Genomic DNA, 25627 nt, shown 5'->3' on the forward strand with positions numbered 1-25627 from the left:
TTGCTCTCCTGAGTATTTCTGTGAAGTCAGCACCCGCTGAGTAGATGGTGAGATGGGTTGGCACTTGGGCCACTGGGCCAGGTGAGAAAGGAGGTGTCCTGCCAAGTGCTTATCACACCATCCCTCTGCCCCAAGCCACCCCCGTCCATCTGCCCATCCAGCACGGGACTAACCCTCTGCCTTCCCCAGGCACCAGCCCACCAGAGCAGATTAGAGGCCTCCCCCAGGGACAGTGACCTAGATTTCCTCCTGGTTAATCTCCTAATTAAGCTTCCTGCTTACTCCCCCGACTCCCTGGCTAATCACCTGGGCAGTGACCTAGTTGGACACAGAATAGTGGCCGGATCCCCTAAATTCCAAAGATGCAGGGCCATCTAGGAGCCAAAGCAAATTTCTGCTCTTCCCTGTGGCCTTGGCCACCCCGCTCCTGGCCCTCCTGCCTCCGCGGCCTGTCCCTCAGCACTCAGGGTGGACAGAAACGAGGCCACTCAGCAGAGGTCCAGGGACAAAGCCCCAAGAGGTTGAAGGGCAGAAGCTCCTGCACGTGTTTTGTTTCTCAGCCCCGTCAGGGCCTGGGGCTGCAGCGGTGCAGAAGTTTGATTAAGGGCACAACAGGGGGCTTCCCTGGTGGTCCAGTGGCTAAGACTCCACACTCCCAGTGTAGGTGGCCTGGGGTCAATCCCTGGTCAGGGAACTACATCCCACATGCCGCAACTAAGATCCTGTACAGCCAAAAAAAAAAAAAAAGAAATGCACAAAAGTGCAAATCCCACTGCTCCCATAATTCCCTGTCACTTTGGGCAAGCGATGTAACCTCTCGAGGTGTTCATTCCCTTGTTTGGAAAAGGTAAGAACAGAACCTGTATCTCTTAACATTGTGATGAGGACAATTAAGCGATGCATGGAAAGCTCAAAGTACCCACCATGCCTGGCAGAAGGAGATTCGGAAACAGCAGCTACTGCGTCCTTGGCTATACCTTCACCCCCAGATACGGGGTGGGTGCCTCGCCAGACCCCAGGGAGTCGGGCAGCATCTGTGTTTTGCCTCTAGGATGGTCAAGGACCCGTGTAGGGGGAAGGTCCCCAGGTTGAAGGGACACCCCCCCAGAGGTCTCTGTGGGTTTCCTCCTCGGCAGGAGCTGGAGCGGCTGGAGGTGGAGAGGGTGGAGATGATACGGCAGCACCTTTGCCAGTACACGCAGCTGCGGCACGAGACGGACATGTTCAACCAAAGCGTGAGTTCTCCGACCTAGGTCGAGGCCAGTAGGGCCCCTGCAGGACACTGGGCCAGGGGGAGCCATGACCTTTGTGCCATGGTGGCAGGTTACATAGCTGCTATGGAGGAATCTGTCCTGAGGGTGGGCAGGGACCTCTTGGGATGGATGTGTCAGTTACCCTGGACAACCACGTGACTCCATCCCAAGCTCACCCCATAGATGTATTATGATGGTTAAAATAGCTGGAGGTGACCTTGCCTCCTCTGTTGGATTTTTTACAATGTTGGAGCTATTCAAAACCTCTCAAGCTAAAGTTCAATAAACCTGTTTTCAGGTGGTAAACGAGGGGACACGTGGAAAGAGGAACGGGTCACAGACTCTTGAGCCCTCCTGCCCTTTCACCCACCCTGTGGTCTGGAGGGTCATGTGTATGAGGGGAAGAAGAGCAGAGGCCAGAGCTCTGCACCTCCCCACCCCTGGTTCTCCCAGCCCCCACGTCTGTCCCTCACACAGGCCTCCCTGGGACCCCACAACGCTCTAGAGGAGCTGCTGTGTCAGGCGCAAGGGTGTGAGTGGCGTGGCTCAGAGGATACGCCCCTGACTCCACCTCTGCCTCCGACTGTGTCCTCTTTCTCCATCCCTTGCAGACAGTCGAGCCTGTGGACCAACTGCTTCGAAAAGTGGACCCAGCCAAAGACAGGGAGCTGTGGGTCAGAGAGCACAAGACGGGCAACATCCGCCCCGTGGACATGGAGATATAGACGCACGGCCCGGGGGGTCCTACCGAGGAGGGGTTGGGGGTCCCACGGAGAGGAGGTGGCGCTCCCGCTGGGGGGGCCTGCTGTCGGGAGTGGCGCTGCCCTCCCCCTGCTCTCCTGGTCCACTGAGGAGAGGGGACAGTGATGCCAGAAGGGCGGCCCAGATGGCCCCACAGGGAGCTCCCCGGTGTTCCCAGGCCGAGAAGATGGATCCACAGCCCTGCCCTTGTTTCTGAGGCTGAAGCCCCCTGAGTCCCGTGCTGTGCTTGCCACTCCAAGGATAAACCGAGACTGGAACTTTGTGGTCCCTGTTGAGTACCAGAGGGGTCCCCTCCCCACCCAGAGCAGTTGTGTCCCATGCTCAAGTAAGCCCAACGGCCCTTCTTCCAACTGACCTTGTCTCCAGGCCTTTGGAGGGGCAGGGGAGGGAGGTCTCCATCTCCAAGCCAAGTGTCAGGATCAGAGTCATGGAGAGAAGGCCACCATTCAGCACAGCAGCCCGCACCCAGAATCCTTTGCAGCAGCCCTCCCTCTTGATTTTTTGTTCCCCCCTTGAATATTCTAAGGGCCTACATCCTGGCTCTTCTCTGCTAGTTTTCACCAATGGGAGTCTTGGGAAGAAGGTCTGGCTCCAGTTTTCTCAGACTGACCCTGCCTGGAGAGGTCAGGATGAAACTACCTCATTCAGCAAATTCACCCCAAGTTGGAGCAGTGAATCGTGTGCCTGTTAGATCAGGCATCCGTGTCACGTGCTCTTTCCAGACATCCCAGTCCACCCAACCTGCAGCCGCTTCCTTGGGGAAGCCCCCTCCTCCACCCTCGCCCATCCCAGGGAGCTGAGTCGGTCTCACGTCAGGGAGGGGTTGGGACAAGTCTCTGTCATCTCGCAGGTGGTTCTGTCTGCCTGCACACGGTGAAGTTGGGACTGCCGTTCCGTGTATGGCTCTCATTGGCGGGCACCACGCAGACATTGCAGACTGTCGTGGCCACAGTACATGTCACCATCCAGGCAGTCGGGTACCTTGGCCTCTCAGCTCCTTCTGCACGTTCCCAAGCCCCGCATGCAGCCCCTGCTTGGGGCTGGTGCCCCCTTGATCTTTTGCCGTCTCCTTTTTCCCTGGAAAGCCTGGTCTAAGCTGACCTGGGAAGCCACCGGGTCCTCACTCATCACTTTCTCGCTTACATACTAAATCTTGAGAATTGGCTTGAGGGGACTGGAAGCAGAAAAGGGCTGGAGGAGGTCAGACAGCTTGCAAGGGGCACATTCTAGCCTGGAGCCCACACCCTAAGAACCCATGTTTCTTCACTTTTCCCATTGATTACTTTGGATTCACAGGACTCATGTCTCATAAGGGCAGCCATCTAAGAGGATAACTCACTGGTCTTTCTCTCTCCGTCGTCCAGGCTGGTAACTGATGACTCGTTTTTCTTGTATCTCTTGGTACCCCTTTCTCTGAGTCAGTATGGCATCCTCATAGTGATAGTAGAAAGATGCTGAATATCCTAAAGCAAACCAAGCTTTGCCACTTTTCTTCTCAAAACATCCCAACCAGAAAGGTCAGTGTGAAGGCCTTCACTAACATGCAGGCCGCCAGGACAGATCTGTGTCTGGCGTGGAGAACCACTCCTGGTCTGGGGTTGGGCTGTGACACCAGCTGCCCATTTGGGGCTATCATTTCTTGGTTTCTTGATTAAAGAAAAAAAAAAAAAGATGGGTGCTATAGTAGTAACTGCTTTGTGGCTTAGTCAACTCATTTGTGGATTCAACTAATTTCCAGCATTCAAAGCCAATAGCCTTGTTAACACAGACGCGTTCATGTGTGATGTGGCTCATTAATTTTGTTTTCTCATCCCCATCTGAGGATTCCAGAGTCTTCTGTTATTCCCTGGGGCTCTCGCCTCTTTCAGGGTAGCCTGAGTTGGCCTCATGTAGGCCAGTCTATTTTCTGAAGTCATGCTTTCCCCCTTTTCCCTCAGTCTCGTTAGCCAACCCCATATACCTCTTTTCCTTTTTTCTTCCCTCCTTTATTCATTCATCAAGCATTTAGCTAAGCCTGGGCAGTATGCAAAGATCTAGGAACAAAATATAGCCCTGTCTGTCATCAGGGAAACCAATGATCTGTTCTTGTGCGTAGACTCGTCTTTTCTCCAAGGGTCTTGCAGATCAGTAACCTTGGCATTTACCTACAGATACTCTCTGCAGAGTCTAGGTTTGCACAGATACCCTCTGTTGTACTGATAGCTCTTCATTCATTCGTTGATTCTCATTCATTCATCTAATCAGCAGACACTTGGGGCAAGCCAGGTGTTATGCCAGTACTGCAGCCGGAGCTGCATACCGGCCAGGAACTCTGCCCCATCCCCCAGCCCTTCTGTTCTCCATGTGCACAAGCGCATGTTTTCAGACCTTGCTGGGAAATGAGAGCCTTGCACCTCTTCCACGTTTAACCTCCTGCTAGCCTGTAATAAGCCATGTGGCATTTACCCAAGGACGGAAGAGCACCAAGAGTACGATCATGGGGTCACTAGACCCTCACAGCTCACATCCAGCTCAAATTTGAGAGATTTGTTTGTTTTAAATAATTCTTGCTTTACACAGAGGAAGCATGAAGCCCAAGGCCAGCCAGTGAGAGCTGTGAACTCAATAGCACATCACGAGCAGGGCTGGAGTTGAGAGTACAGGCCTCTGTCCTGTGGTTGGGAGGAAGTCATGTCTGAGAGTCATCTTCAGAGTGGTGCTCTGTCCTCGTGGTTGGTTTGGTTTGGGTTTGGGTATTTAGGTTATAAGAGGATATGCTTGGCTTTTTTCAGGGTGAATGACTCCAGGTTATTTGTGAGCACATCCACTGTTCCATTTCTGAGAACAGGTGAGCCCCTTCTACCTAGGAGACACGGATGCACTTTGTTTCGCCTGTGAAAGCCTGCTTTTTAGAATAGAATCTAAGACAGACACTTACCAAGACAACCTCCAGGATAAGCTGCTTGTCCCTCTCTCTCTTTTTTTTTTTTTCTGTTGCTTCTGATCAGCGTTGGAAAGCACTGGCCGGCTGACCCACAGGGATGGGTGACCTGAGGTTCTTCCCATGGGACCACCTTGGGTCTCCTTTTAATCTACCCAACACCTGTGTCAGCTGGGGAGCAGGGAAGGGTGGGTTGGATTTCTTTGAGGGGGAAACACTTCTCTCACTGAGGCTGATTAACAACTGAAGCAAATAGAAAACCCTGTGTATACTCAGGAACCAGGGGTTTGTATTCCCTTTGTGGAAACCAATCAATTACTAGATTAGGAGATGGAAGCAAAGAAATCTTGGCAGAGCCAAAGTCCCTTCTTGGAAATGCAAGCCATAAGATTCCGAGGACATCAAAGACCTCGGCTTCTTTAAGTGATTTTACTTCCAATGGTGAATGGCCTTGACAAGGAGAATTTATACAGGATTCTGCACACCTATTGGTGATTATGTAGATAGGGAAAGTTCCTGGACCAGTGTTAAAAGTGGGGCACAGATCAGAAGCACACTTCCTTAGCCAGCATACCGTCATTTCCATAAACCTTCCTGTCCCCACAGGTCCCACTGCCTTTTTTTCCAAGTTTATTGAGATATTTGACATTTGAAATTGGGGGTTCATGAGCGTACAAGAAAATTCACCCTTTTGAAGGATGCAGTTCAATGAATTTTGACAAATTTACACAGTCTTATGGGGCTTCCCTGGTAGCTCAGATGGTAAAGAATCTGCCTGGAAAGCAGGAGACCCGGGTTCAATCCCTGGATCAGGAAGGTCCCCTGGAGAAGGGAATGGCTCCCCACTCCAGTATTCTTGCCTGGAGAATCCCATGGACAGAGGAACCTGGCGGACACATGGGGTCCATGGGGTCACAAAGAGTTGGACATGACTGAGCAACTAACACTTTGACACAGCCTTGTAACACTGCTGAGATCAGCATAATATTTCCATCACTCCAAAAACATCCCCTCAGGCTCCTTTGATGTCCATCCACTCTTCCCATCCCCAGCACCTGGCAACCACTGATGGATTTTCTGACCCTGCAGATCTGCCTTCTATAGTGTGTCATAGAAATAGGCAGAAGTCTTTGAGTCTGGCCTCCTCGCTCAGGTTGATGCCTCTGAGTCATCTTGTCGTAGGATGTCACTAGCTTGTTCCCTGCAATGCCGAGCAGCCGTCCATTGAATGGGTGCACCCCACTGCTTCCTTGCTCTTAAAAACACAAGTTGTCTTCCTGGAAGCTCCTGACTTGGAGTCTTGAGCTTGTTTGCACAGCTACTTCCAGCCAGCTGCATCCAGTGGTTCTTGGGACTTACACTTGGCTTTTTTTGAGTCATTATAGTTTTGGGGGCATCTAACACTTAAGTTTTTCACAATGCAGAGAGCTGCTGGGGATGGAGGCGGGGATGGTGGACAGGGTCTCTGCTGCCCCCTGAAGCTGGCATCTCAGCTGGTAGATCCACTTGCTCCTTGGGACCCTCCCTTCACCTCGCCCAGTCCCTGCCATTTGGTGAGAGTTCGGGGGTGTGGGAGGTGGATGGAGAGGGTGTGGGTGAGAAAGCAGGGGGCTGGCCATGGGCTCAGCACCACCTTTCTCTGGATCTTCCTTCACCTGCAAACTGAAGGTGTTTATTCTAGAACATTCTCCCAGGCCTCCTCCAGCTGCTGCATTCTGTCTCCTTCCGTTCTCATTTCCGGTTTTGCGCCCAATGCACACGTCATACCTAATCTGGGTCCGCTCGGCACAGCTGTGCATGCTGTCACCTCACACCTTCCTGAGAGGGGGGCCCGGGTGCTGAGAAATCTAAAAAGATTTTTAGACACAAAAACTTAGAGTTTCATGAGCTGTTGAGAATGAGGTAGTTCCTCCTCCTCGGGCTCCTAAAGAAAGCAGAAGCCATTACCTTTCATCCACTGATGTTTGACACCATGTCCTGAGGGTCACTTCCAAGGAGCAAAAACGGGCATGGTGTCAGAGCCCCCTCCCTTAAGGTCCTTGTCAACACCTGAGCCTTGCTTACCTGACCTATGCCTGCACCCTCCTGGGTGGTGGTAGAGAGAAAACCACACCCAACTGCTGATGCTGGTCAGCTCTGGCCAAGATCCCCAAAGTAAGGACGCCTCCAGCTACGTCCCGATTGTGCCCTGCTCAGTGAAAGCTGAGCCCCGGAAAGCAACCAGGTACCTCTCCCAGCCAACAGAAGACATCCTTGGGTCCAGCCGGGTGACGGTGTGGGCTGTGGAGCCCATGACACAGGATCCCCCGCTGCCAGGATGCCTCTTTTTTCTGGGGGAAGGGGGCCTGGGGGCTCTCAACATCTTCCCCACTCCACCCCACCCCCCTGGAGTAATTTCTATCGGGCCCTTTGTGAAGGTGGGGGACCCAACCCCTCTTTCCTGGCTTGGTGAGACTAAGGTGAGAAAAACCAATGTTCTGTTTCCCCCGAACCTTCTAGATGCTGGGGCATGGCTACTGGGGGGCCTTGTTGGGAGGTGTCTCCGAGGGAGAGGGGCTGTGATGCCTTTGGATCTCTGTGCTGTTCGGGGGACTTGACCCTTTATGTATGATGGGGCATCCCTAACGGGCTTGCAGTGGTGGGAGGCAGAGGGTCAGGCACATGGGTACTCTGATGGGGACGGTGTGACGTGGTGACGAGGAAGGAAAGCATAATGAGCCAGGGCGAGAGCACCAGACCGGCCCCGCTCTGCTCTCATTCGTCCCGTAACCTGTCGTTGTCACATCCCCTCCCGGGACCTGGGCGTTTGTTGTCTGTCGAGTGGAGGTGCTCTTCAACCAGCATCGCATGCAGCAAGAGACCAGCTCTCGGGACAGGGGCCTCCAGGCAGCCGTGTGGACCCAGGGACAGTCATTCAAAGGGACACCTGCCATCCTTGGGGACGGGGCCCCAAATCGGTATCTCTGCCCTTCCCTCAGGAAGGGGACGATGGGGCAGGAACAAGCCCCTTCACAGACAGGAGCACATCAGCAAACCCCATGAAAGCGGGATTTTCTAACAAAATAAACTTGCTTGTTTGCTCTGTTTTCTGTAACTTTTGCTAAATACTTTATACATTTTTAATGTTAAAAAGCTGTGTCTCCGCCAGCATTCCTCATCCCGGTATGAATGTGTTTATTCCACGTTGTATATCCTTCCATCCCCTGGCTGCCTATATCGGTAAATAAAGTTGATGTACTATAATTTATAAGTAACTGTTGAAACTCTGATCCCTATGGAGGCTATAATTCGCCCTTCCCACCCCACCCCCGTAATAGCATTCGTGTGTATTAATGCTGAAAAATTAAATGTTTAAATTTTGAAGGCGTTTGCTCTATATAGTTGTTCTGCATTATTATAAAGCATTTTCAGGACGTTAAATGCTCTCATTTTTTCCCCCTTCAGCTCTGTGTGTACACTTGAGATGCTTAGATTTCGTCCTGTGTAAAATAAACTGTCCAGAGACACCATGTCGTCCCACTGGGCAACCCTCTTTCCAGGAGGGCTGCCACACTCTTCTTTGAACAGATGGGCTCAGTGTCCCTCCCGAGCTGGGTGATCATTTTACCCCCAATGACTTAGCAGAGGGACGAGCATGTGGGCATTGAGCCTCCCCCACCCCGATGGGTATCATGCTGCCAGACCAAACCCTTGGCCCCAGTCCCCTTCTCTGGAGACTTCTGTCCCTATGAACACAAGGGGCTCCTGGCTATTATTTCCTTTCTCCACCCATCCATCCCACCCACCCATCCATGCAATAATTAGTGAATACCACTGAATGCCAGGGTCTTTCCAGGTGGTGCTAGTGGTAAAGAACTCACCTGCGAAAAGCAGGAAACTTAATATGAGACAGGAGTTTGATCCCTGGGTCGGGAAGCTCCCCTGGAGAAGAGCATGGCAACCCACTCCACTATTCTTGCCTGGAGAATCCCATGGACAGAGGAGCCTGGTGGGCTACAGTCCATAGGGTCACAAAGAGTCAGACACGGTTGAAATGACTTAGCACGCATGCACAGAATGCCAAGTACTGCTTTCAGTACTGGGAACACATTGGTGATGGGAACAGATCAAGAATCTTGACCTTGGAACTTATTTTCCAGCAGAAAGAGACAGACTAACAAAATGGTATATAGAGTGTATGTAGAAAATGATAGGTGTTATGACAAAAGGGTAGGGGGAGGGTTTCAGGGGTGATGGTGGGTAAGTGGCAACATGAAATAGGGTGATTGGAGTGGCCTCATTGAGAAGGTGGCATTTGACCAAAGTCAAGGACACCTGGGAGGGAGCCCAGCAGGTAGCTGGAAGGGAGAACATTCCAGGCAGAGGAGGTGGCCCTGTTAAAGGCTGGAGGCACCTCATTAAGGCCAGTTGGCTGGAGCAGACACAGTGACAGGGAGGAGGCAGCTTCTGCAGAGCTTTGTAGGCTTTGGAAAGCCTGTGATTTTGCTCTGGGGTCCATCCAAGCTGAGGGCGCACAGCCTGATTTCCTTGCTGGAGAGCTCTCTGTAGGAAAAGGGGAGCAGGGCAGCCAAAACGCAGGGACGGAACGGTGCCTGCAGGGGTGGCCACGTGGAGGTGGGGAGAACGGTCAGATTCTGGAAGTGCTTTGAAAGTGGAACCAACGTGGTTTCGAGCCAGTTTGGAGTGGCTCGAAAGTGGGGTGTGACAGAAAGAGGGGCACAGGAGATGACTCCAAGGATTTTGGTCCGGGCAACCAAAAGGACAGACTGCTATTTACCATGATGGAGACAGCCATGGGAGAGGCGTTCCTCCCATTCTCTGCCTCCCACTCACCTTCTCTGAGCCCTCTTTCCCCTCTGCTTCCAGCCCAGGGTCAAAGGGGTCTCTTGTCCTTCTGCTCACAGCAAGGGAAGGTGGGGGAGGGGGACCGGGGCTATGGGGCTCCCAGCTTAGGGAGAGGACAGGGCCAGCCTCTGGGAAGAGTCTGCATCTTTCAGTCAAGGCCAGGCTGGGAGGGGGAGACACAAACAGATCCACTGGCCAGAGACGAGGGCTTCTCCCCAAGTGGTCTTTGGGGCTCGGGGAGAGTTTATGGCCCCAGCTTAGACTTAACAAATCCCCTCACAATACATCATCTCCAACAACTTGTTTGGCTAAGGAACATAAACTCTCCCTCTGATAGAAGATGTTTACGCAGGTTTTCAAACAAACCTCCAGGTCATGACCCCTCTCTCAGCATCGACACAGCTGCCTGTGGTCCCCTCCCACGGTCGGGCCCCTCCTGGGCACGGCAACCTGAACAGTGTGGGCAGCACCTGCTCCTTGCTCTTGAGAGGGGCAGAGGGACTGGGGGCTCTGGCTGCCTTCTGGGTTAACACGGGGTCCTGTCTCCTGGCCCACAGTCTCTTTGTTGTCATGGCAACCCAGCTCCTCACCTTCAGAAACACAGCTTCTTGCCCACTCTGCTCACTCCTTGAGAACGAGAGCTTGGTTTCTTCCTGTGACATTGGCCTTGTCTCACCTGCAGGCTCGGTGTGGACACCCAGGAAGCACTTCTAATCCTCGCACACCAGGTTCAGAGGCAAGGGTGGAGGCGTCTGACTTCATTTTCAGGGCTTGGGTTTTGTTTGTTTGATGACTGTCCTATTTCTAGCTGCTCTTGAAAACAAATGCCTTGCTGCGGGCTAGTGAAAGCCTAGAAAAGGAGAAACCACTCCTTTTAAGAAAGACTATGCTATCAAAAACTGATGGAAAAAATGGTAAGTACACAGACACACACACACCTAACATTAAGGCCTCCTGAGAAGCACTCTGGACCCTCAGTGGGTGGGGCGACCAGGAGGAGTGGGTCAGCACACCTGAGCCTGAACTTCCGGGTCCTTCCTGCATAACATTAGCGGGGGCTGGCGGATGTCTTTCTCCCAGCAGCAGGGACCTGCCATTAGCCTCTTGTGAAATAGGATACAAACCCCAAGTCACCCGCCTGCACACTGTGCGCTTTATTCTTTGCAGTTACTGTGTGTGCGTGCTAGGTTGCTTAAGTCATATCTGACTCTGTGGCCCTACGGACTGTGGCTGGCCAGGCTCCTCTGTCCATGAGATGCTCCAGGCAAGAATACTGGAGGGGGTGGACATTTCTTCCTTCAGGGGATCTTCTCAACCCAGGGATCCAACCCACATCTCCTGTGCCTCCTACATTGGCAGGTGGGTTCTTTACCACCAGCGCCCCCTACAAAGCCCTTTGTTGTAACCACCCCTGGGTAAAGCCGAGACTTCTCTCCCATTCTAGATGGCGATTCTGGGGTTTCAGGCATGACGCTCAGCCAAGCAAAGGCACCAGCAGCCTCTCCTTCAGGTGTTGAGATTTCAGGTACAAGCCTACTCATGAGGGCTCTTCCCTGAGGCCCACACTGGGTACTGAGCTGACCACAGGGGTGGAAGCCTCCCCTGGCAGAGCTCCTTCTTGTCCATTCATTCACTCAGCAAGCACATACTACTGTCTGCCAGCTCCCGGCACCAGGCTTGGTTGCCAACCAAAGATATACAGCTGAAATCAAGCCACAGGTAAGTTGTATTTGTCCCACACCATGTTGTTGAAAAAACTGGAAATCACTCCCACAGTTTGGAAATCACATCTGGAAATCTGATTTCTGATTTCTCTTGGGTTACCAAAAAGTCTAGTAACACCAGGCCATAATCCCATCTGACTACACTCTAATGGAGGCAGCCCCTGCCATGTGGGACATAGGCCTCACCACTCCCTATTGCCTTCCTAATTCCCTGGCTTCACTCACACACTCCACATGCTGGCCTGGCCTCTGTTTGCAGTGCAGTTCTTGATCCCTGTCACAGAAGAATATTGGCAAAAGTTAACACGTGTTCAGGACTTCCCTGATAGCTCAGTTGGTAAAGAATCCGCCTGCAATGTGGGAGACCGCGGTTTGATTCCTGGATCGGGACGATCCCCTGGAGAAGGCATAGGCTACCCACTCCAGCATTCTTGGGCTTCCCTTGTGGCTCAACTAGTAAAGAATCTGCCTGCAATGTGGGAGACCTGGCTTCAATCCCTGGGTTGGGAAGATCCCCTGGAGAAGAGAAAGGCTACCCACTCCAGTATTCTGGCCTGGAGAATTCCATGGACAGCCCATGGGGTCGCAAAGAGTTGGACATGACTGAGCAACTTTCACTTTCACTTTTCACTTTCAACATGTGTTCCGCTCTTACTATTGCCAGGCTCTATTGTAAATGCATTGCACATATTAACTCATTTCAGGCTTACAGCAACAGCGATGCTATTACAATGCCCGTTTAGTCAAGGAATAGTCACTGAGGGCCCAAAGCTGGCAGGTACCCTTCATGCAAAGGAAATGCAGTGGGGAACAAAACAGACAGAATCCCTGCCTTCACGGTGCTTTCATTCTGATGCCATCCCAGGCAACACGTGGAATAAATAAACACTAAGTCAGAAGGTGTGCTCGAGAGGAAGAACAACCATGCAGGATAAACAGTTGGGGCTTGCTGGTGGTTGGGGTGGGGGTGCTGCTGTTACTGAGAAGGCAACATTTAAGGAAAGCCATGAGGGAAGTGAAAGATTAGAAGAGAGCGCTAGGCAGAGACAGGTTAAGAAACGTGCCTGAAGCTGCTGTATAGGTCAGGGAGCTCAGCTCGGTGCTCTGTGATGAGCTAGAGGGGTGGGACGGGGGAGGGCGGTGCGAGGGAGGCTTGAGAGGGAGGGGATGTATGTACACTTACAGATGACACACGCTACTGTACAGCAGAAACTAACGCAGCATTGTAAATCAATTATACTCCAATTTTTTTAAAAAATGAAAGAAAAAGAAATGTGCCAGAGGGTCACACGGCTAGTAAATTGCAAAGCTGAGGTTTGAACCCGTGCTGGTTCCAGAGCCTGACTCCTAACCCAGCATTACAGGACCACCCCTGCTGCAGAGACTCTCAGAGTTAGGGCAACGGAAGACAGGCAGGGAGCATCCTTGCTCTTAGAGAGCTAGAGTGGCGGTCGAGGGTGAGGTAGGGATGGCTGCAGAGCAGTGGCTGAGGCCTCAGGTCTCAAGATTCTGATCTACTCTCCCGGCCTCCCAGAAGGCCAAGATGGATTGACCTCCTGCTGTCAGCTCTTTATTTTAATCTCAGGGGGCTTCTGGGAGCCCGCCTCCCTCCTCCAACCCCAAGCTCCAGGCCCCTCCTCTCTCCAAGTACTGGGCTGAACCGGCCACAAATCCGCCTAATCCATCAGCATCTCAGGGTGCGACTGTCTCCTGCGGCACCCAGCCCAGCAGCCAGGAGACCCCATCGCTCCCACCCACCCAGCGGTGACAGCCCGGCCGGGCCCACGCCACCTCACCCATGGGGAACAGCAAGAGTGGGGCCCTGTCCAAGGAGATCCTGGAGGAGCTGCAGCTGAACACCAAGTTCACGGAGGAGGAGCTGAGCTCCTGGTACCAGTCCTTCCTGAAGGAGTGCCCCAGCGGCCGGATCACCCGGCAGGAGTTCCAGACCATCTACTCCAAGTTCTTCCCCGAGGCCGATCCCAAGGCCTATGCCCAGCACGTGTTCCGCAGCTTTGATGCCAACAGCGATGGCACCTTGGACTTCAAGGAGTACGTCATCGCCCTGCACATGACCAGCGCGGGCAAGACCAACCAGAAGCTGGAGTGGGCCTTCTCCCTCTACGACGTGGATGGCAATGGGACCATCAGCAAGAATGAGGTGCTGGAGATTGTCACGGTCAGTGTCAGCCTCCTCATCTCCGGCTGAGAGGGACGGGGGTCTCGAGGAATTGGGCTGCCACTAATTCCTCACGGGAGCCTGGCAGGGAGGAGGGAGTGGACACCCGAGGTTGGTGACTCAGTGGCTCTGAGAACGTGGTCAGGAGGAGTCGCCAACAAATCAATATTAATAGAGGGCTGGACAGTATTCTTGTCTGGAGAATCCCCATAGACAGAGGAGCCTGGCTGGCCACAGTCCATGGGGTTGCAAAGAGTCAGACACGACTGAGTGACTAAGCACAGCACAGGGCACCTTCCCACAGCATCATTTTCCTCCTAGAGAGGAAGAATCTGGGTATTTTCTATTATTTACCTTTACCGTTTCCTTCTTTCCCTCCCACCTTCCTTCCTTTTTTCATTAAAGCGTTCTTCAGGGACTTCCCTGGTTGTCCAGTGATTCCAATGCAAGGGGTGCTGTTTCCATCCCTGGTCAGGGAAATAAGATCCCACCTGCTGTGCAGTGCAGTTAAGAAAATATAAATAAATAAGTAGGTGTTGAAAATAATAAAACATCCTTCAGAACCTCCAATAGGACACACTCGGATTCTTTTTTTTTTTTTTTAAATTTATTTGGCCCCAGGGGGCAGGGGGGCGGTCTTCATTGAGGCACGTGAGGTCTAGTTCCCTGACCAGGGGTGGAACACCAACCCCACCCCAAGCACTGGGAGCCCAAAAATCTTAGCCACTGGACTACCAGGGAAGTCTCTTTCATAAGATCTTATGGACAAACCCTAACGAACTTTTCGGCCAACCCAATATATTTATGTATTTATGTTTATTTTATTTTGGTCCTGTGGCTTTTGGGATCTTACTTCCCCAAACAGGGATTGAACCAGGGGCCATCGCCACTGCAGTGAAAGCCCCGAGTCCTAACCACTGGACAGCCAAGGAAGTCCCTTGCGAGTCATTTTAGAGACATAACATGTTTCAAATATGTTGGCCCAGGATCAGATCATCTGCCAAGATTTTTAGGTGTTTGAAAAGTAGTTTTATTTAATATAAAATGCATGCAATTTAGAAACCTATGCAAAAGAAAATGAAAATTGCCTTTAATTTCATCATCCAGAGAAAACTACTGTCAACAAATAGGCATGTATCTTTCTAGTCTTTTATCTATATATTTAAAGATAACTTTAGAATTAGGACATATACACATATGGTTTTATCATACTTTTCTTCAGCCACTATTTTATTATGAATATTTTCAATATCACATTGTTTTTAACAGCTGCTTAGAATTCCATCTTATAGACATGTCATAAAATTATTTAACCATTCCTATATTTTTTGGTAACGAGGATGCTTCTATTTCTTCCCTATTATATCATTTTTTCCCCTTCACTCAGTATCATTTTACTGAATTTTTTTTGCCCCCCACCCCCACCCATGCCACTTGCTTTCTTTCTCTAATCCCACTCCTGTAAAGAGAGAATATTTTTCATCTTTTATATAATTTTTGAGGCATTTGTAATCCCACTTTCATTCACCCAATTCTTCCACCTTTATTAGGCAAAACCATAGATAAAACAGCCAAGGATGCAGCTGTGGTCAGCGACTCCTTCTTGGGCCTCCCGTTAGGGGCAGGTGTGTGTAGAAACCTCACTAGTCTCTGGGCGGGGCCTGCAGAGCAAGCTCCCTGGATTGACAGGTGGCCTGTGGCAGGGACCACCTCCTCAGAACCACCTAAAGGATGCCAAGCCCAGCAGAGGCCTCTGAGTTGGTGCTTCTTCAGAGAAAGGAGGAGGAAGAAGATGAAGGGGTAGAGGGGAGGGGAAGGAGGAAGGAGAGGGTGGGGAGGCGTGGGGAGGCAGAGAGAGAAGGGTATGTCCGCAAGTGAGGCTATGCAAGAGCGTGCCAAGCCTCTGCTATTCACCATGTCCAAGGTAACTGGCCTGGGAGTCGATCATCTGTTGTGGGTTCTCATGTACCACCACCAAGCTAGGCCTCCAGAAAACCACAGAACCTCCCACCCCCCAGGGTGAGGATGTAATGGTTCTTTGGCGGTCCATTCCCGGAGGCCCTGACAGTGTGCCCTTGGTTTTAGAAGCAGGGTCATGGACAGCCAGTCACTCCCAGCCTTTAGCCTTCCAGCCTGCCCATGGGTCCCTGGCTCAGGAACTTAAGGAAGCCCTTACTTCAGTGCCTGGTACCTCGGGGCTCTGAGCACTGTCAGTGAGGCAGCTGCCCCAGCTGTGGGTTTTGACTCCCTTGCTTCTCTTGCTGCAGCACAGGGAGCTGAAAGGAGTTTCTAAGCCATTGCTCTTCCCTCCAGGTTAATTTCATGGGCATTACTGGCCCTGCCCGGCTGGTTCCCCGGTGTCTCCACAGCGTCCCAGTCCCAAGACTTAGGTCGCAAACTGGGACACTCAAGATGGGGGAGCCACAACCTTGAGCATCCACTCTGGGTCTGGCCAGCCTGCTGGAATCCTAGTAACCTGGAGCTGAAAGGGCACATTAAGACTACCCTGTCCCTTTCCCTGACCACGTGTCGGAAGGCACTTCCTGCTTTGCTGGACATTGTCTACTCAGCTCATGTATTAGCTAGAGTAGAGGGAAGTGAGAAGGACCCTTGAGCTTTATCCTCCCCAAGCAGGGGGGTAAAGGAGGGGCTTCCAGAGGCCTTACCCAGCCCCTACCATGCTCTCCAAGACATTCTAGGAATAGCATGAAATGCAAGCACAGAGGTTCTAGAACCAAACTTGCCAGGGTTAGAATCTCCAGTCTTCTGCTTCTGGTTGGCTGAATTCTAGCAAGTAAGCTGATTCAGTTTCTCCATCTGTGAAATGGGCCAATAACACCCACCTCATAAAGCTGTCATGAGTTTACATGTAAAGACACTTAGAAATGTGGCATGTGTTAATCACTTAACAAACATTAGCCCTTATTACCATAAGCAATCCACGTACCGCTACTGTTGAAGAACCCACCTGCCAATGCAGCAGATGTAAGAGACACAGGTTCAATCCCTGGATCGGGAAGATCCCCTGGAGGAGGGCATGGCAACACACTCCAGTATTCTTGTCTGGAGAATCCCATGGACAGAGGAGCCTGGCAGGCTATAGTTAATGGGGTCGCAAAGAGTTGGACACAACTGAAGTGACTTAGCACACACACACCATAAGCCAGCCTGCTAGGCAACCAAAGTACCACTTGGATTCAGAAAAAGCCATCTGATGCACTTCTGGGCAGTGAGGTTAAAGGTACCAGTTTTCAAAATGCAGCCTTCAGGAAGCTTTTTATTTCTTATTTTCACTTTTTAATACAACGAAAGTAATATGTCTGTATGGTCAGGAACTTCAGACTGTGCAGAAAGGGACAAAATAAGAAGGGAAAGTCATCCTCACCCCTCCCCCGCATTCCCTTCCCCTTCTTAAAAGTACAGATGACTCCTCCCCACTCTCAGGAACCGGTGGGTTGGGGGCCTGGACACCTGCATTTTAACCTCAGCACCCTGCTCAGCCATGTGGGTTCCCCCAGAATCACTTTTGACCGGTGCTCCCCCTCAATTTGGTGCAGGCTATCTTCAAAATGATCAGCCCTGAGGACACAAAGCGTCTCCCAGAAGACGAGAACACTCCGGAGAAGCGAGCAGAGAAGATCTGGGGGTTCTTTGGCAAGAAGGATGATGGTGAGTGACTTCTCCTTCCCAGCTCTTGATTTCACCGTCCGGGGCTATGTCCTAGAGACCCCAATGAGATTGACCCTTCCAAGTCCAGAGACCAAGTGGGACGGAGGACCCCTCCTCCCACCGCAAGGTGGTCAGCAGAAGAATGGTCAGCAGACAGTTGTGGGCCCTTCTGGAACTGACTGAAAATGTCACCGCCTCCCACCGCTCATAAAACTCCACCACTGCCTCAGATTCTCTGGGGGCGAACGCAGGCTCTAAATGATGGGGTGCTTTGGAAGAAAAAAAGCATCTTTTGTTTGGACAGAGTTAACCCACTTTGAAGAAAGTAAAAAATCAAGGCAACAGCCCGTCATTTTGTATACAAATGACAAGTTGTGAGGCTTTGCAAGCATACCGCTTTCTTTTTGAATGGAGTGCCCAGTTTTTTGTTGTTATTTTAGGACACTTTGGTTTGTTTAAACCAAACAAGTAGCCTTCTGCATGGCTGGGATGGGGTAAAGCTCACTTCAGAATTAGCATGGTATCCCAAGTAAGCGGGATTTCAATTTATATGGTGTTACTTTAGGACATTAATTTGGGTCCCCCCTCCCAACCCCCAAGCACCATCAGATGGAATTAGATTTCAATTCAATCTCAAGAGATTGATGGGGGTGGGGGGTGCTGTGAGGGTAAATGAGGAGAGATCTTCAGGAGGCTGGGGAAGCCATCAGACTGCAAAGCAGATGAACGGCTTATGGGCAGATGCAAGAAAAGTCTTAAACTGCAGGGCTGGGCTAAGAAAGTCTTGGTGAAGCTGAGGGTGTGTCCTCGGGCCCCCTTCTGCCAGGAGCTGACCTGTCTTGGCTCCCTCCCCTGTTCAGTCTGGCTGAGAGCAGCCAATGGGGAGTGTGAGCTTGTACTGAAAGCGGTGATGGATTCCAGAACTGGGCGGCGGGGGCTGCTGGTGCCTGAAGCCCGTGTCCAGCTCAGGAAGGACACAGGAGAGGGGCTGGTGTCAGACGGGGACTGCAAACTTGAATGACCACTGGGGCTGGGATGATGAATGTGAGAGAAGTGGACAGTGGCCCAGTGAAGCAATAGGGACTGGCAAACTCTGGGGCACGAGGGCCTGCCTGGTTTTATGGCCTCTGGTCAGTTGTTACCACATAGGAATACAGAGCCGTTGGGGCCTCATCGTCTGCTTTTTTTTTTTTTTAAAGAGAAGCCAGCAATCGAGATTTTTAAAATCTGAAGTGCCTCCACTGATAAAACACTACATGGTCCACACACATCTGAGGAGCTGGTATCGGCCCATTTGTGATCTCTGGGCGAGTCTCTTACCAGGGTTCCAGGTCACACACCCAAGGAGGATGTTAAAGAAGGCCCCTACTAACCTGCAGTCCAGGGAGAAGGTGGATTAGCAACCAGATCTGTGACGTTAGGGCCAGAACTAGGGTGAGGCATGTGAGGTGCCCTGGCAAAAGATTTAAGGAGACCCCCTTCTCAGGTGCCAGCCCTGTGCCATACAATGCTGAAATTGAGAGCCTCCTTAAATGTTGAAGGGTAGGTACCTCCCTTTCCTCACCCAGATGTCATCTCCCCTTTGAACACCTTCTCCTGGCTGCTTCAGGTGCCTCCCAGGGGCACGTCACCCCTCTGGCTCTTTAACCCCCATCTTGACATCCTGCTGGGTCTGGCAGGTGCTGAATCCCTTGTTCTGCTACTTGCTGACCTGAACATTGACCCCAGTGAATGTCACAGGAGGCAGTGGTACTCCTGCCAGGTGACGTGTGTTTTCACATGGTCCATCTGAAGACCAGGCTTCACTCCACAATCAGCTTCTGAGAGTAGGAGTTTCAAGCTATCAGTGAGGCTCATAGGGCACCTGGGACCTTAAAACCCACATTTCATCACCCTGACCTGCATAAGGAGCCTGCATCCTAATCCAGGAAGGATTAAGGTCACTCAAAAGGCCTGGAACATAAAAAGCCAATGGAAACCCACTTCAGCTAAGCCAAGCTTTATTGAGCACTTAGTACATCAGGACTATGAGCCTCGCCATAAGCAGGGAGGAACATTTGCCTCATTCTAGAGTCATTTCTAGGAGAAGGCAATGGCAACCCACTCCAGTACTCTTGCCTGGAAAATCCCATGGATGGAGGGGCCTGGTGGGCTGCAGTCCATGGGGTCGCTAGGAGTTGGACATGACTGAGCGACTTCACTTTCACTTTTCACTTTCATGCATTGGAGAAGGAAATGGCAACCCACTCCAGTGTTCTTGCCTGGAGAATCCCAGGGATGGGGGAGCCTGGTGGGCTGCCGTCTATGGGGTCGCACAGAGTCGGACACGACTGAAGTGACTTAGCAGCAGTAGCAGCAGCAGAGTCATTTCTGGGCTTCCCTGGTGGCTCAGACGGTAAAGAATCCACCTGCAATGCAAGAGACCTGGGTTTGATCCCTGGGTTGGGAAGATCCCCTGGAGGAGGGCATGGCAACTCACTCCAGTATTCTTGTCTGGAGAATCCCCATGGACAGAGGACCCTGGCAGGCTACATATAGTCCATGAGGTTGCAAAGAGTCAGACACAACTGACCAACTAAGCGCAGCACAGCACAGAGTCATTTCTACAGGTGACTGTCTCCCCATCAGACCAACAGTTCCCCAGGCCAGGGGCATTATCTCACTCCCTTCCATGTCACACCCTGCCCTCTGCCCCCTGCAATGACCTCAGCCCCATATACAGTGGCACAGAGGAAGGGCTTAGTGAGTGCATTTAACTGGAGAGAACTGAATTCAATAGTTGGGCCAAAGCCCTTTCTTGTCCCAAATGGGGAGGAAGATTCAGTTTCAGTTCAGTTCAGTCGCTCAGTCGTGTCCGACTCTTTGCGACTCCATGAACCGCAGCAGCCAGGCCTCCCTGTCCACCACCAATTCCCAGAGTTCACCCAAATCCATGTCCATCAAGTTGGTGACCCCATCCAGCCATCTCATCTTCTGTCTTCCCCTTCTCCTCCTGCCCTCAATCTTTCCCAGCATCAGGGTCTTTTCAAATGAGTCAGCTCTTCGCATTAGGTGGTCAAGTACTGGAGCTTCAGCTTCAACATCAGTCCTTCCAAGATGCAGAGATGCCTAGGAAAGGATTGCCAACCAATCAGAAGAGACACAGCACTGGCCCAGCCTCCTGGAGACCTTGCAGGGCCTGTCACTAACCCTCTCATTGCTGGTTCACCGGGAGGTCCAGGGGTCCTAGGAAAGAGTTAGAGTGTGGGGTTGTCATCAGGGGCAAGGAGATCAGTATTTTCATAATAGAGCCATCCACTCTGGGTATGCTTGCAAAGATCAGCTTCCTTGCAGCTGGAAACAGCCTATCCTGACTGTATTATTTTCTCCTCTTGCAGATAAACTTACAGAGAAAGAATTCATCGAAGGGACCCTGGCCAATAAGGAAATTCTGCGACTGATTCAATTCGAGCCTCAAAAAGTGAAGGAGAAACTGAAGGAAAAGAAACCCTGATGTCAACTGCTCAGGTCTCCTCCCTCCCCACCCCTCTCAAATAAACACACTTGTGCACACATGTGCACGCACGCACACACACACACAAACACACACCGCCCCCGGGGCCGGGAGGGCCTCCAAGCCACAGCACATTAAACCCTCCTGCACACCTCCCTGCCAAACGGAAGTGTCGTTAAGCTATTCACCAAGTCCCGCCCACTATACTGCCCGCCTCCCCTCCCCCCAGCCCGCCAGCCCAGGCCTCCGTAATAACTCCAGGATTAGGTCACAGGATCCCTAAATATAGGTCACTGGAGCCCTAAATATCCCCGCCCCCATGTAAGCTCCTTTGTGGATTGTTGGGTAAGCAGGTTCCAATAAATGCAAGAGGAGCCGGGCACTCAGCTGACTGGTCATTCTCCAACTGGAAAAGGAAATGATTTCTGTCGGTTCAGCCTCACGGACAAGGCTGTGTCGCCGTCGCAGTCACAGACCAGGGTGCGGGGACTGTGGTGCTGCAGGAAAGAGACACGGCCCTGTTCTGGTACAGCTCAGGGTGCAGAGGGGACCATAGACCTTGAAGAAGCCTGCATGGGTGGTGAGGTTACCATGGAGACACGCAAAGCATTGTGGGAAGATACAGTAGGCGGGGCTGACTTGTCCAGGGATGGGGAAGGTGTTCCGGATGAAGAGGCGTTTCAACTAAGACCCAGGGGATTGGAGTGGGGGAAATGTGGGGGTGGAAAAGTGATGTGTCTCAGAGACCCTGAGTCGGGTATGAGCAGTTCAAGTTCTAGGACCCTGAGAAGGCCAGTGTAGCCCAAGAGCAGAGGGAGGAGGCGGGGAGAGCAAATTGAGTTAAGCTTCCAAAGTAGGCGGTGGGGTTGGGGAGGCCAGACCATGCAAGGACTTCCCTGCAGGCCAGGGGAAGACCTAGGGTTCACCGTGGGGGTAGTGTGGGGGCTGTGTGGGGTTGGAAGTAGGAGGGATTTATGTTTGTAAGAGAACCACCCCCCCCCCACCCCCCGCAGGGTAGAAATAAGGCAAGACTGGAGCCTGGATATCGCACTCCTATAATTGCCCAGGTGGCCTGGGTCAGGGGAACAGCAGTGGGGTGGAGAGAACGCGACCTGCTGGGAGATATTTAGAAAGTAGGATCCACCTGACTGGTTCAGGGGAAGAGGGAGGAGCAAGGATGGTCAGTAGCCAGGTTTGTGGCTTGGGTGTCCAGTGTAATCCATTTGATTACACCAGATGCCTCAATGGTTTTCACCTGGTTTTTATTGTGATGTCGATAGGTTTCACTGGTGATAGCCACCAAGGTGGGAAACAGCAGGGAGAGATACTGGTTTCGGGAGAGGATGACAAATTCAGCTCTGATCCAGTGCAAGGTGAAGACAGATGTCCCCGCAGCACCTACTTTTTAGGGGCAAGGAAAAGGAGCCACAGAGTCAGCAAGTGGCTTGGTTAGGGTCCGCTAATGAGTGGAAGCCAGCCCAGTGCTGCCCATTGGCTCACACTCCCTTATCAGAGCTCCAGAGCCTGGGACACCTCGGAGCTCCACCTGTGGGTTCTCAAGATCATTGTGTTCCGTGTTTTGAAAGCTCTTTTATTCTTCAGCCTTAAGTTCCAAGAGGAGGTCAGAAAAATATGCATATGTTCCAGACACTTGAGCAACCTGTATGCAGCCCTCAGGGGCTGGGGAGTCTCCCTCTGCTGGTTTGGGGGAATTACCCTCGCTTTAGCAACAGCAAAGGCTCACTCACCGCCACCAGAAAGTGCTGCTCTTTGTGGAGGACAGCCTTGAGAGTCATCGTAATACTTAAGTATGCAGTGTTTCCTATAAGCCAGCCATTCTGCTGGATACTGGGCATTATTTCATTGATGGAGGTGTTATTATTAATATCCCCAGAGTATGGATGAGGACAGACACTGAGGCCATAAAGTAAGAGTAGGGTTAGTACTCGAACCAGAGTTCCTTTGATTACACCAGAATGCCTCAATAGTTTTTACCTGGACCTGATAGGACAGAGAATTCTGGGATCGCACAGCATCAGAGCTGGAAGTGGGAATGGCTATACAGCATCTAGTCCAGCAGTTTTGGCAGGAGGAGAGAAGCCAGCTGCCCAAGATGCCCCTCCAGTATCAGACATAGAGGCCAGCCAGGAGCCATCTCAGGGGGAGAAGAAAGGCCCAGGGTGGCCTAGGGAAAGAAGCAAAGGGCTCAAGGCCTCACTCCAGTGCTCTTTCCCAAGCTGTGTGCTGGGCTGCTGGTGTGCCTTCTGGGCTCACTAGCCATCAATGTTTCTAGAATTGCAATGTTCCAGTAATTGCAAAGCCAGAATAGAGACCCACTAGGTGGGATTTTTTTTTTTTTTTTAATTTAGGCTGTGCTGGGTCTTCATTTCTGTGCACAGGCTTTCTCTAGTTGCAGCAAGCAGGGGCTGCTCATCATTGCTGGGGGAGGGCTTCTCTTGTGGAGCACAGACTCTAGGGCACCCTCAGTAGTTGTGATGCCCAGGCCTATTTTCCCCTCTGCATGTGGAATCTTCTGGGACCAGGGATCAAACCCGTGTCCCCTGCACTGGCAGGTGGATTCTTCACTCGACCACCAGGGTAATCCCTAGGCAGGATCTTTAAAACAACAGCAAAGTGAATGATCTAGGGAGCAATCTAGAAGAAGGCAGACACCTGCCTTCTACTCTTTTGACATCTGACCTCTACTTCTCTCCCCTACCCCTCTGTCCACTCCTCTTGGTCCCTGAGACAGTGGACCACCCAGGCTTATTATCCCCAGGCTTATTACCGCAGCTCTTTTCCCCATTCCTGGCCAGGAGCAGTACAGCAGGTTCTCCAGGGGTGGAAACCTTCAGCTCCAGTGAGAAACCAATGGAAAAGAATAGACAAAACACAAATCCAATTTAAAAACTTATTTTAATCATTAGCAGAACAAAAGCAAGCAGTCTGTGTGTGTGTGGCACCCCATTTCTGGAGTGAGTGGGGAGGACTTATTTACAAACACTTTTTTGAAAGTCCCTTTTATAAATGGCTGGGCCCTGAATAACTGACTCTCAATAGCATCCAGTGCTCCCGAGACATTTCTTTGTTTCCTTTGATGGATGTGTTCTGAACCTGTTCTCAACCAGCTATGCTGGGAACCAGCTAGGAATTCACACAGCCCAGCTTTCTAGGTGCTAATAAGCCAGTGAGAAACAGAAGAGACTTTTACAGAATGAAAAAACTAGGGCATATATCTTAATGATTGAATTGTGGATAATCTGGACACAAAAAGGAAACCTTTGCCTGGCTATGTACCTGCCTAAGGTCAATGCTTCAGTTTCCCCTGGTGCAGAGCAGAGCCAGGCCTGGGGGGAGGGGAAGATGGGCACTGCAGATGCAAAATGTAAGGTGGGTGACCGAAAGCTCAGTAATCGAGATAAATAATACTTTGATGTAATCATTTTAAAATAAAAATTAATGTTAAAATGTCCATTAAGAGCAAAATATTCAAAAATTTTTTCTGGCTGCATTCTGCATCATGTAGGGTCTTAGTTCCCCAACCAGGATAGAGCCCACACGCCCTACAGTGGAAGCGTGGAGTCTTAACCACTGGACCACTGGGGAAGTTTCTCAAAAATTTTTAAAGTCAGGACCAGACCCTGCGTTTATATCTCATGGTCCCACTTACTCCACCTTCATCGTGGCCTGGTTCCAATAAAATATCATTTTTATGAATGGTCCATGGGCTGTAGCTCACGGAATCATCGTTGCTTTTTTATTGCATTAAAATAGTACTTGATGGTTGTGGAGTTTTGTTTTTGTTTTCATTTTTAGTACTCTCTTCAATTTTGCACCTGAACTGAGTTCCTCACTTGCCTCTCCCTGGTCCCTGTCCTGATGCCAAGTGTCCTTGACAATGGAGTTGCCAGGTGATGTACCAGATGTACAATTAGACTTGAATTTCACATAAAATATATCCCATGGGATATACTTAGATAATACTATTATTCATTGATCCAAAATTCAAATTTAATTGAGGATTGTGTATTTTTAACTGCTGAATCTGGCAACCATACTTGATAAGCATCATACCTCCCATACCCCTAAAATAAGGCAGGCCCCACAGCAATATATCCCGCCCACCCACTCATGTACAGTTCACATATAATAAAAGCAACACTCCTGAACACCGAAACCCTATTTCCATAGAGCATTCCTCCTTTGACCTTCCCTCAGCCTCTCGCCTTACAGTTTCAGTCACTGAACTTGTCCCTAAGCCTGGGCCCTCCTCTGCCTCCAGAAACATCCTCCACTCAGGGCCTGCAGCACAACTCATTCCCCATCGGCAGACTGGGTTCCCTAGCCCTGGCCCCCCTCAGTACCACCTTGACACATCCAGATCACCCATAGTCCTCTCATTCAGCTGGGTACCCTCCGGGTCTTAGCATCAATTTCCATAGGAGGAGTAGAATTCTTATTAGTGGGGACTTAGGTCAGGGAGAGCAGTGGGTAAACCCCCCAGGGAAGCAGGTACAGCCACTGATGGCAAACCAAACATGAGAACTGAGCACTTGAAGGAGGCAGCGGCCAAGCTGGACGATGCAGGGTGAGCATCGTTCTGGCACACCCGGCTCTCTCCAACGCCACGACTCTTTCCAGGCTTTCCCTGCTCCGTAGACAGAGGCTGCATACCCTCACCACTTCTGCCTGCCCTTGTCATCCTCCTCACCCCTGCAGGTGTGTTTTCCAGAATGACCACTAGCCTCCCGGGCTGGCCCTAAATTCGAGTGACTGGAGCCT

At 51.3% G+C, this 25627-nt stretch overlaps 2 protein-coding genes across 19 annotated transcripts in view; both read left to right on the forward strand.

Moving 5' to 3' along the window:
* Positions 1-8313, forward strand: part of GAS7 (growth arrest specific 7) — a 212698-nt gene extending 204385 nt beyond the window's left edge. For all 18 annotated transcript variants that reach the window (XM_055576526.1, XM_055576521.1, XM_055576525.1 and 15 more), the window contains 2 exons: positions 1137-1235; positions 1865-8313. In XM_055576526.1, coding sequence (XP_055432501.1) covers positions 1137-1235; positions 1865-1978 — 213 coding nt within the window. In that variant the 3' untranslated portion in view covers positions 1979-8313. The remainder of the gene's footprint in view (positions 1-1136; positions 1236-1864) is intronic.
* A 4989-nt stretch (positions 8314-13302) lies between these two features.
* Positions 13303-20845, forward strand: RCVRN (recoverin). Its single transcript, XM_055580044.1, has 3 exons — positions 13303-13683; positions 17241-17352; positions 20730-20845. Exons 1-3 carry the CDS (start codon positions 13303-13305, stop codon positions 20843-20845), a joined length of 609 nt encoding a protein of 202 aa, XP_055436019.1.
* Positions 20846-25627: the final 4782 nt, after the last annotated feature.

This window comes from Bubalus kerabau, chromosome 4 (assembly GCF_029407905.1).
Source record: "Bubalus kerabau isolate K-KA32 ecotype Philippines breed swamp buffalo chromosome 4, PCC_UOA_SB_1v2, whole genome shotgun sequence".
Taxonomy (NCBI): domain Eukaryota; kingdom Metazoa; phylum Chordata; class Mammalia; order Artiodactyla; family Bovidae; genus Bubalus; species Bubalus kerabau.

What these genes read in the sequence shown, in the direction of transcription:
- RCVRN (XM_055580044.1), top strand. Translation starts at nt 13,303, where the DNA reads ATGGGGAACAGCAAGAGTGGGGCCCTGTCCAAGGAGATCCTGGAGGAG. An exon ending in AGGTGCTGGAGATTGTCACG is followed by an intron (nt 13,684 to 17,240) that starts GTCAGTGTCAGC and finishes AATTTGGTGCAG; the next exon opens with GCTATCTTCAAAATGATCAG. An exon ending in CTTTGGCAAGAAGGATGATG is followed by an intron (nt 17,353 to 20,729) that starts GTGAGTGACTTC and finishes CTCCTCTTGCAG; the next exon opens with ATAAACTTACAGAGAAAGAA.